The sequence below is a fragment of the Phycodurus eques genome, chromosome 20, assembly GCF_024500275.1.
Source record: "Phycodurus eques isolate BA_2022a chromosome 20, UOR_Pequ_1.1, whole genome shotgun sequence".
NCBI classification, from domain to species: Eukaryota; Metazoa; Chordata; class Actinopteri; order Syngnathiformes; family Syngnathidae; genus Phycodurus; species Phycodurus eques.
The window spans coordinates 12,985,844-12,998,246 of NC_084544.1; the positions used below are offsets into that span (position 1 = coordinate 12,985,844).

At 41.9% G+C, this 12,403-nt stretch overlaps 1 protein-coding gene across 1 annotated transcript in view; it reads right to left on the minus strand.

Moving 5' to 3' along the window:
• Positions 1-5,046, minus strand: part of stt3b (STT3 oligosaccharyltransferase complex catalytic subunit B) — a 78,306-nt gene extending 73,260 nt beyond the window's left edge. The window contains exon 1 of the mRNA XM_061665218.1: positions 4,584-5,046. Within this exon, the coding sequence (XP_061521202.1) occupies positions 4,584-4,813 (230 nt within the window). The 5' untranslated portion in view covers positions 4,814-5,046. The remainder of the gene's footprint in view (positions 1-4,583) is intronic.
• Between the last annotated feature and the right edge of the window lie 7,357 nt (positions 5,047-12,403).

Sequence of the window (12,403 nt, forward strand, 5' to 3'; positions counted from 1 at the left end):
TTGGTGTGACGGATGCCATCAAGGTAAAGAAGGAGTCCTATCGGGCCTTTTTGGCCTGTGGGACTCCTCAGGCAACTGATGGGTACCGGCTGGTCAAGTGGAATGCAGCTTTGAAAAAAATCTTCCAAGAATGTGACTTGTAATCAGCCATTACTGCCTTACTTTTTTTTTTTAATGAGAAAACCATAAAGCGTGAGTAAATATTCTGCAACCACAAGCTACACATCGGACAGAGCCACTTATCTAGCCAGCTAACGGCTGCTAGCTGTTCTCGCATCGTTCAAGTTGGTACCCAACCTTACAATACAACACCATCCCAAAAGCATGTTCTTTATATATTTAAAAAAAACATTCATCATGCTGTCATTGATTAAAACATATAATACGGCGCTAGCGGCTAGTGACTACTTTTAAAAGGCAGATTAATAGGATACAATGAATTTGTACACTTACCTTTGATGCTGACAGCCTGACACAGTTACAGGTCCTACCGATCCATTTTTGACAAAACAGGCTTACTCAAATGTGCTGATTTAGCAGGCAGCACCTGTACTTTCAAAGTCACTTCCGGTTTGCGATTGATGATGATTTCACTAAACATGGAGCCCCCCTGAAGTTAATATCTTCTTATTTCGTTAGCGCAATATTAATCAAAGTAGCGTGTTTCGACTTACAATTACCATACAATGTATTCGGGGAAGGTCTCGCCACTCTTCTAAATAGGCCTGATCGGTAGATTGTTGCAGAGACGTTTGACCTTCTGAATGTTTCTGCTCTTTGCAGTGGAATAGGAATGCTGGAGCTTTATCAAGAGTGACCATTGGGTTTTGGTCACACCCCTGACTAGGTCAGCCACCTCAAGGAAGAGTCCTCCCCCAAAACTCGTCGCATACCAGCTCCGTCAATGCAGATTTATGTCGAGACAAAGTATGTGAAGACAGAGCTTTTCCTGGCTCTGTATACATGGCAAAAATTACTTTTGATCGGTTCGGTAAAAGGAATATTCCACCCCTGTGAAAACGAATCATATTCCACCCGGATTCGGCCTGTATATTCCAATTGAGATGTTTATATGGAGTATTTTCATTCGGTTTGAGCTTCTAAACCCATTATAATCGGAATAGAAGGCTCCATGTAAACCAGGCAAGTCTTGCAGCTCTTTACTCTTTATTTCAGACCATGGGGGATCCATATCACAGAGTAAAGAAAACCAATTTAATAGCGAAACAAGAAAGGAAATAACAACAATACTGCTTTGAAAGCAAAAAAATAAAAAAATAAAAATAAAGCGGGACTTATTTGTCATTATTTCCGAGGCATTAAAAGAACCATTGTTTATTATGATAGCTTTGGGGAAAATATTGTCTTGAAAAAAATTGTCATCGTGCTAGGCCTAACGGTGCACCTAAAAAATTTTATAAGATGTTGCACCTAGTGTTCAGGGTGAGCGGGAAAGGCTTTGCGTAGTGATGTGCCGTTTGCGAACGAAACAGCTCTTAGATCCGGTTGTTTCAAGTAAATGACAGGAGCCGTCTCCTAATTGGGAGAGGGCTCCCATTCTCTCTCACTGGGCACTCTGCAGAGGGGAGAGGCTCCATGTATGTGCGTGATTGGTCAGGGGCGGCAATTATACACAATTACACTCAATCACAATCAGTACGACCGTATACAGTTTAAGGATAGAAGTCCAGTCCACATAAATGAGACTATATTTTAGTAGTAAACTCCCCCCCACCCCCCCAAAAAAAATAAAAATGATTACTTGATGAAATATCTATAAAGCAAAGCTAATTTATATAGCGCATTTCATACACAAGGTAACTCAATGTGGTTTACATGATTAAAAACATTTAAAACAGAGGGGGAAAAGCAGTTCATAAACATTTAAAACAGGGGGAAACAATAAAACTACAATTAAAACAGCATAAGAAATATTTAAAAGTGGAGATGCTCTAAAAAGCATGAGAAAAAAAAAAAAAAAAAAAAAAAGTTTTAAACCTGGACTTAAAAACATTCACACTTGAGGGTGACGTCACTTCTGTTGGCAACTTGTTCCATTTATGTACAGCATAATAGGTAAATGCTGCGGCACCATGTTTGCTTTGGACTCTGTGCTCCACTAATTTGACCAGAGTCTGTCGATCTCAGAGCTCTACTGGGTTTATATTCCATGAGCATTTCTTTTAGGTATTCATGATCTAAACCATTTAGTGATTTATAGACCAGTATCAGAACTTTAAAAACTACTCTAAAGCTGACTGGGAGCCAGTGTAATGACTTTAGAATTGGAGTACTCAGAACCGGAGTTGCAGCATTCTGACTGAGCTGCAGCTATTTAATGGTCTTTTTGGGGAGCCCAGTCAGAAGACCATTACTAGAGGATCGATTCTAAAATTATTCGATAGTGACAGCCCAAGTTTCAGTGTTTCTATTGGAGGTGTTGCTAATCATAATGAAGACCATGTGCAATAAACAAAAAAAATAAATGCATTTTTTTACATTTGCATTGAATTTTGTGCATGATTTTAGTCTGCATTTCATTCAAAGTTAATTTATCTTAAAAAGGATGTATTTGAATTAAGCGCCAATATCAGTGGCATAAGAAAAAAACAACAATATAATTTATCGTGATAGTTTCTGGAAAAATAGAAATCAGAAAAAATGCGTAACTAGACTTTACACCGATCTGATCGGCCGATATTTAGCATTTTATGCTGATCGGCATGATCGCAGACCACTTCAGCATCCTTTTCAGTAAGTTATCTGTCTTGTGGAATTGTGCTTCAAATAAAGAACTTTGTTGACCAGATTGTTAGTTAATAACTTACCAGTCAATATTGAATAAAAAACAGGTAGCTATTTATTTTATTTTATAAACTTTTAACTCTAAAACTGCGATGCAGTTGAAAATTTCAGTGCGCCTAACTTTTGTGCTGGTGCACCCAAGAAAAACAGTTGGACACACGAGTCCAAAATGTTAGTCTATAGCGCTGCATTTTCAGAAAAAGCCAAAGGCAGATTATCATCATGCTGCTTCAGGTTCAACTATATGTCAATACAGGTTATTCGCACTATGGCTGCAAAACATTTTCACAATATATTAAACTAATTATTTTTTCCATGCTTTGATTATGATTCAGTAACTGGTCCAGCCCATGTCTAAAAGTAGGGAACAATGTTGATCCTTGTTTTACCAAGGAAAACCAGATGTTTGCAGATATTTTACAGTCATTTTAGAAAGAAAAACATTCTGGATGGAGAAACAGCTGTCAAAACACATCAGTGTACTCTCTTTTCAGTTCAATAGATCGGGATTCTGATCAACACGATAACGAATCGGGATTTAGAGGGAGCGTCCAAGCCCAAAACTGAAGCCAGTTTATTTCTTTACGTTTGCTTTTTATGTTTTAATACATCCATCCATCCATTTTCTGAGCCGCTTCTCCTCACTCGGGTCGCGGGAGTGCTGGAGCCTTTCCCAGCTATCATCGGCCAGGAGGCGGGGTACACCCTGAACTGGTTGCCAGCCATTCGCAGGGCACATACAAACAAGCAACAAGTCGCACTCACATTCACACTTACGGGCAATTTAGAGTCTTCAATCAACCTACCACGCATGTTTTTGGGATGTGGGAAGAAACCGGAGTGCCCGGAGGAACCCCACACAGGCACGGGGAGAACATGCAAACTCCACATGGGCGGGGCCGGGGATTGAACCCCGGTCCTCAGAACTGTGAGGCTGACGCTCTAACCAGGCGACCACCGTGCCACCTGTTTTAATACAATATAGTCGTATTTCTCTCATTGAAAATAGATTAATGACGTTTAAATTCATGTTAATGGGGAATATCAATTTGTTTCTAACTTGGTCACAGAACGATAAACTGTATGTAGTCTACCAACTAAGACGTCTTTGTTTGATTTTTTTTCTCTGCTTTGTGGTGACGGGTCACAGCCAAGCCATCTGCTTCCGGGTTACAAACCGTCCGCAGAGGTGACGAGAAACGGCTGAAACGTCCACCACAGCCAGGTTCTCCACAAAGCTTTCATCATTCCACATCATTATTACTGTAAGAAACGCACACAGTATTATACGATCAGCGTGAACCCCGATTATCAATCACAGCGGTCACGGCTTAAGCGATTTCTCTCCACATTGTGCAACGTCATACTCCCTCTTTGACGATCAAAAGTCTCGGAAGGATAACAAAGCAAGCGCTCTTTTCTTTCCCACGCCTCCTGTTTGAGTATCGGTCGTGCAGTCCTCGCGTGGCCACGAGTGTGGAAGAAGACAAGCCGAGTCGCAAAACTAGCCCGGCTAGCTCCGGAAGACTCGAAGCGTCATGTTGAGATGTCATCGTTCCTCTGACATGGCAAACGAACGACCTGACCGTAACACATTTCAAAGCGTCCACCCCCCACCCGGCCCCAAAACAAAAAAACATTTTAAAAAAAATAAATAAAAAAATAAAAAGATCGCTTCCGTTGGCCATATGACAAATCCCAACAGTCTCAGCCATTCAAACGGCACAACAAACCAATAATGAATGTAGTGTTAAACGAAAAAGAAGAATTTCACTTACCACGGGTCGAACTCGTGGATAATGCTCTCGAACCGAATGACGGCGAAAAGTCTGGAGCTGAATCCGGCCAGGCAGGCCAGAAAGAGAATGCTAAACGAGAGTAACGACTGCCAGCCCGCCGGCTGTGTCAGTCCACCCGACAGGCCTCCCTTGCTGCCCGCTGCACCCGCGGCGCCGGTATGAGCGGACGCTTTGTGCTTGCCGTCGCTGACTGCGTGGTGCTCCGCCATTTCTGCGTGCGGTGTCAGTAGGTTTGCTAGAGTCCCCCTCCAGCCAAAACTACCGTGGCTCCCTCCGCTCCGTGCCGGCGTACGTTCCCTCGGTTTTCCACCCTAGCTGCTGGTGCCGCCGCCGACCTCGCAATTTATGAATGTTTTCGAATGCGCTTTGAAGAGGTGGCCGTTACGTCCCGTGATGCACCGAGACCGCAACAGCGAAGACGGCACACGACGCTATCGAGCACCGGTGGAAAGAGGAAGAAGAGGTTCGATGGGCGGGGTTACCGGAAGCTGTCGCGGCCTGTCACAAATTGACAGGTATGAGAAGGCGGGGTTTTACGCCGTTCCTCCAATAGAAGTACAGCATTCAGTAAATTGACACATTGAATACACCAATGGAAACAGGCTCAAATTAAGCGTTTGACAGCCAATTTTGAAGATTTTGAATTTCTGTCAATCTGGCGATCTCTGCTAATAAAGGCGTTTTATTCACTTAAAGATATTACTGAAACATAAGAGACATTTCTAAAGGAGTTACGAGATTAAAAAAAAAAAAAAAAAAAAAAAAAAAATGAAATAGCAGCAAAGCCTTTTTGCAGTCATGTGAAGATAAACGCTCTCTCCCGCAATGCAATCATTGTGCGGCCTTTGGATTCTCTCGATGGGCTTGGTAATAAAGATTGATGTGTCACGCCATCTATCATGTCTGTCAGCACATGAAAGAACGCAGCATTCATCAGGGTGTACATTCATAACTTTTACTGTTTTTTTTCAACGATTGAAAATCAATTCTGACTTTTGGAACGCGTGAAATACATAATATGCCCTTTTTAATTGGAGTTGTAAGAAGTATGGTGCAGTGTCTGCTTCAGTGTGATGTTATGCAAAGAAAAAACAATCATAACCGTCTGCAGCCTTTATGGAGCCCTATGTAGAATTTGATGTGGGGATTGTGATGTTTGTGTGACCTTTAATATTTTTGTGTGTGTGTTGAAATGAAACATTCTCACCTCTTCTGGGGGCCCCTCAAATAAAAACCCACCTGCGATATGTAAGGTTAAATTCTTTGTAATGCGGCAAAAACGCCATTAATCTTTCAACATGTTAACCCGTCCCTCCTTTGCAGAAATAATATTTACAGCCAACCCTTCTCCCCCAAAACGAAATGATTTAACATTAAAATGAAATATTTATGTTGGTAAAATTGCACTGAAGTCAGAGTCGGCTTAACGGAGCCGTGGATTGGGGCTATATTCTGGAGAGAGAAAGAGGAGATAAGATGGTGATCGCACAGTTTTTGCAGAGATGGGGCGATGAAAGGCGGATAAGGGTGATTATGAAAATTCATGGAGGTCATCATGGCGAGTGGAGTGGAAGAAGTGGATACAAGCGTGGAGTTCACAACGATATCACTGAGGCCAAAAAAAAAAAAAAAGGTATCATCCCACAGACATAAAATACTGTGCAAAACACAGTGTGACGATACAATGTGATGGAACAAACGCACATATGCATGCATGCACAGATGCAGAGTGCAATTGCAATGTGGAAATTGCTTCTAGCGTGTTTTGCCAAAATGCCAAACGCTGCTAAAATGAACGTGCAAGGCAGCTTCGCTCTTTCGTCTTACCTCGCTGTCGCAAAAGGAAAATGCTTGAATGTTTGCATTGGTTTTTGCCTTTGTGCTTGCACCCCAATAACATTAGACACCAGCCAATGATCTCCTTGGAATTCTTCGGTGTTTCTACTGCTCGACTCTGGCAAAGGCCAGTCTTGCAAGGAAAAGAAGTGGGGTACTTGGCAAAAAATGTTCTTTGCACTGTGCTCTGTAGCTCTTTCTCATAGACACAGAGCAGCTTCAAAGGATTTGCGTCAACAAGAACATTTTTATACATTACAGCATCCACCAAGTTTTTTTAGGCAGTTTGTTTGGAAATGTGTTAGAATCCTAAACCTCTCAACCCATCCAGTCGTTTTTCAATCGAGTTGAATAGCAGACGATCCCCGTGGTTTCTGATTGAGGTGTAGTGAGCAATGAGAAATAAGCAAACGGCCTGTGAAACTGAATAAGCTGATCTACATATACGTACAGGTTGCAAAGCGATGGATTTCCATCTAGGAATGTCTTTTAAAAAAAACAATAGAATAGAATATATTGGATAGAGAATATTTACAGTACACATGGTAGGAATAACGTAACAGTAACACACACACACACATATATATGCATATTGTATACATATTTATGTATGTACAGTGGTGCCTTGCAATACGGGTTTAATTTCATGACCACGCTCTTAACTCACTCTTGTCTCAAATCCTCTTTCCCCCACTGAAACAAATGAAAATGCCATTAATCCAGTCCAGCTCCCCCCCCCCCCCCCCACCCCAAATTTTTTTCCCAAAATTGTATGTTGTATGTTTTTTTAATAAGGAAAAATAGCACACGTATTACATTAAAAGAATATGTGAATCTTAGAAATCAATTAATGAATTCATTATAATATTAAAAAAAAAATAATCATCCCACTGGCTGTGGCACAGCCGGAGGGGTGGCACACACACACACACACACACACATGAACGATGGGGGTGGGGGGAGCGGTCTCCTTGTGCCCACTTATTGGCGCAGATCTGCAATCTCCTGCGGCGCCGACTTGACCTCATCCGCCGGTAGAGGTCTGCTTTCAGCTCCTTATCAACGTACTTTGCACGCTTTGACCTCCTGGACGGGCAAATCACTTTCTTCCGTCGAAAAGTTTGGTCGTCTTCGCTCTGCCACGTCGAGACTGCCAGTGTGCGACGAGTGCGCCGCATTTAAAGGGAATGGGGGGGGGGGGGGGGAAGACACTTTCATGAGACATGATTGGAGTCGGCTGTGTTCACGCCCACAGGGCGAAAACCTCCCTTTTTGTAATTACGCCGAATGGGTGCTCATCTACGAAATTACAAACACCCGGTCTAACCTGCCTCCTGGAAGAGCTGCGCCAAACGCAGTGCTGGATTTGCGCTAGTCACGAAAATAGAGCTCATAGTGGCACGGACAGCGAGTCTCGCCTGTTAATCTTGCCACGCTGGAGGTGTTCCAGACAACAAATTCTCATCCCTCAAGGGACATCAAGCCGCGAAAAGCAAGCTTGGACGGCCAATGTGTCAGAGGCTCGAGACAATTGTATTGCTTTCTTGCGAGGTAATAGGTTCCACCATTCCGTTATACAATGTACATGACATTTAAAGAGCGTCCCGTCAGTGCTGTCGCAAAGTAATTTGTGGTTAGGTATTCACGGGTCTCTGTGCCATGACTTCTTCCAAGTGCTGAGTCAAAGCATTAACACAAGTCATGAGGATGAGGTACTACAACTCGGTGGTGGCGATGTTGTGATTTCACCAGTTCCGCTCGAGGCACGTCTCAATTGTCCAACAGTCAATGGGGCTCTGCGAAGTAGTTTAATCCCGATGTTAACATGGCACAGTAAGGCCCAGGAAACACATTTGGCCGATGCTCTCGTATACAAAGGCAAAACAAGCTAATCTTGACTTTGATGGAAGATATACCAGCAAAGGGACGACTACGGCTTTACATGTTAAGGTTGCTCATCTTGATAAGAACATGAAGGATCTGCTCTAGGTTCTCGTCAAAGTCAACTACCTCTTTGGGGCTACATGCCACCTTGCTATATTTTTATACTGGCTGATAGAATATAAAAAAAATAGTGGCGTAAATCACCATAATCCGTCATGGCGTGACTCATGTTATTAATCGTCTTTGCATAAAGCATATGATGAATTAGTGCTTCTGTGAGTCTGCAAGAACTGAAACAATGACAGTTTTCTCATATTGAATTTCTCTTTTGATTTCTTACTTTGGTACCAAATACATTCATCACCAGAAAGGGAGAGAATCTAATAATAGTCTATATTCTTGCCAGTCTAAATATTAATTGAACATGTCGCACTGTTGTCAATAAATGTCAGACCATTGAGTCATTTGTAGCAGGCTTTTTTTTAATCACGGGGAATTCAATTACATGGTAAACAACATTAAACATCTGTGTGTGTGTTTTTGAACTAGCTATTTATAATGGTGGGTGGTATTCCATATAATGCTGTTCACTGTACTGTTATCCGTTTTATTCTTGAGTATTTTCCAGTGAAAGAAAATTGGATTTAGTGATCTGTGTAAGGGTGGGTTAGTGTACAGGGTGAGGAAATAAGAATATTGTTGGGGTTCGGTGTTAGGGATTAGAGGTTAGAGTTGGTTACGGTTACTGTAAGGGTTAATAGAGGCTAAAATGTAGGGATTGGTGTGAGTGTGAGTTGGTATTAAAGTTAGGGAGCAGGGTTAGGGTGGGGTAGTGTTGGGGTACAAGCACTGCTGTGCAAACCATCATTAAAACAACAAAGGGAGTGGCAGCCTTTCGCATGGTACCGTGCAACAATTTTGCTCACAAACGCGCGGAACCTCACTGGCAACCTGTAGGCACGCCTCACCTCTTAACAAGAGCTAGAGAGAAAAGCAAAGACAAGCGAGGCACCAACCTGAGCTGGAGATATTCAACCGTCTACGAGCAGAATGTCACACGCCAAAATGCTGTTCAACATCTACAGATCGAGCGTTGCCTTATCAACATTTCACTTGGTTCAAGAAAGCTCTCCATGAAATCGTTTGAAGGAAGGTGAAGTTCAAATGAGAACTGGAGATCGGAAAAAACTTTGAAAATACCAGCGGTGTTGACGACCGCAGCGAGCGTGTCCTCGCACCTTCAGCTTGACATACACGGCCCTTGTTACTTTCCTGAGAGGCTTATTCGGGCTTGCATCAATACTCACGACGACAGATGAATGTTCAACGGCTGCCCCGGGACTGCGCACTTTACTCTGCGGTGATCACGAAACTATCAGACACTGTACAGAGAATAGCTCGCTGAACACTCAAGGGGTAGTTGCCTGGAGAAGGAACAGAATTTGCCTCCAACTCTTTCACTTGCACCCTAAAATCAATGTTCCTTGTCAGATTCCAAAACAAACAAACAAACAAAAACAACAACACACCAAGTGTTGGAGTCACTTCATTAAAGGGGGACCACTCGGTCGCTGTGCTTGCATCGCATCGAATCGATCCTCCTCCTGGTTGCCCTCAATCGCTCACATGTGACAGAGCATCTTTCACGCCTCCTAAATAAAGTTACAGTGGCCTCTGTGGTGAATAGGGGGATGAGGTCGGGGACGCAGAGAAAGGACAACAAAAAAGTGAGCACAAATGCATAAGAGCACAGCAACACTCACAGCCTCACACGACGAGCATTTGCTGCAGTTGTCAGGGAGAAGTAACCAGAAATAAGGCAGTGACCGACCTCTATGTGGCAAAAGGAATATTGGACACTTTCAAAATATGAAGTGGTGAATTAGTTCTAAATCATTGTGACAGCACACTGGGGGATGACTGACGGAGGCACTTACGTGGACTGACGTCTTCCTTATAAACGATTGTTTTTGGTTGGATAAGGGCAAGATTAAAATGGCGCTCGAATGTCTTGTGATCAACAAGACAAACACTTTGAAACGGAACATGCTGTCAATTGCTGTGGGAACAATTGCTGAAAACGGGTGATGCATGGATATAGAAATCATTTGAATATTTAGTATTTCAAGGGTAGATGATATTTAAAATGCACTATTTATTGTTTGTATAGGAATAGTTCGGTCTCTTTTGGAAAATTGTAAATACCCGATCAGTTTGAATTTATAATAGCACCGTTCGCCACCAGATGGGCAACACATATGTAACCTTACAGTGAAATAAGACGCACATTCAACGAACTACGGGTAACATGAACACACACAAACAATAATGATGAATGTAATTGTTGTGGCAGAAGTTCAGCATTGGTGCAGTGCATGCTGGGAACCAAAGTGAAAGGCGAGAAGTGTACTGAAGCTGTTATGGGCTGCTCTCGTGGCAGATCTCAAATCAAAAGTACCCCAAAAAAAAAAACATATATATATATTTTTTTTTTTAAGTTGCCCATTCCTGCCGTGGACTGTTCACTAGTCAATTGCAGGGCGCATACTAAATTGAAAAACATGCATTCACACTTACAGACAATGTAGTGTCTTTAGAGCTGCACAGTATCTGTTTACAGAGTAAACTAGTGACTAGAGCACAAGTGAGTAATATTTCCGGTCCCTTACCTTAATATGCTCCATGTGGGAACTTGGTATGGCTCTGTACTGTACAAAACAAAAACAAAGAGAAAAAAAAAATCACAATTCAAATATGTGTCATTTTTTTTACCCACCCAAAAAGTGTCAGCGACCCACCAGTTGAGAATCATGTGCACGAGTCACCGTGTTGTGATGAAATACTTTCATTGTCTTTTTTTTTTTTTCCACCCACAAACAAACAGCCCAGAGCCACGAAAGAGGAGAGGTGAGATGCAGTCTACTGGTCGTCATAGTAACGAAAGTCAGACTCGCCATTGGCCCAGCAGTTTGTGGGTCGGGACGAAGGCTGGCTCACCTGAAACCAACACATTTCAGAAAGACCAAATGTTGAGCATAAACTGTCAGATAATACTTTTTTGACATTATTATATTTTGACGAAAGCATGTCACAGGAACGTTGTTAAGACAACTGCAAACTTGTTTTAAACTCGATTCATGTCTCCTTAAAAAAACAAAACAAACAAAGACAACAACAACCGAACTGACTGGGCCTGCAGAGATCAAAATGGGTTGTGACTTTGATTGCACCTCAGGAGGAGGTCTTCATTGAAACATCAAATATTTTGCCAGACAATGCATTCTGGCAGCTTTAATTGATGTATGCTGCATCGCCATGGCAACCTGCAAACCAGAATGAAAGGCGAGTGCAATTATTATAAGACCCCCTCAGGGTTGTGCGAGCGTACGCTCACTAAGCTATGATGAGACCAATGTTTGGGTCACTTCCATACCGTAATGACATTCAAGGCAAGGGCTTTTTTTTGAATACATATATTTTGCATTTACAAAGATAATGTTCAATTTTGATTGACATCGTAGTGTGCAGTGGTTTAGAACTGCGATGCATCATACCGAGAGGTGATTCTACTTCTAAACTGTGCATTATTACTTCCCAAAAAAAAATAAAAAATCCAAAATAATAATGATTCCCCAATGGATCTTTTTAGACTGTGCCTAATGAAGTGACCAGTGAGTGCATGTGAACCAAGCCTTCAATGCAATTCTTCACACATGCACACATAATCATGTCTGCATCAGCTCTATCCAGTTGTCCAACATCGCCCTCCTCTGATGTGAAGACAAAACGCACGCAGCGTTATGCTGCAGTGTTTGCAGAACTCCACCTTCAAATAATAATAATAATTCAAAAAAAAAGACTGGTGAAATTATATTTACTGCTTCATAAATGAGATACAATACCCGTTTGATAACATGGCACAACAGGAAAAAAAAAAAACAGCATAAAGACTACAGTAGTTTCCCTTTTTTACAAGCATAATTTTTGCTCATACTGAGATGATTAAAAAAAAAAAAAAAAAAAATCAGGTCATTGCATAATTTAATACATTTTATGTAATTGTAATCCATTTCATTACT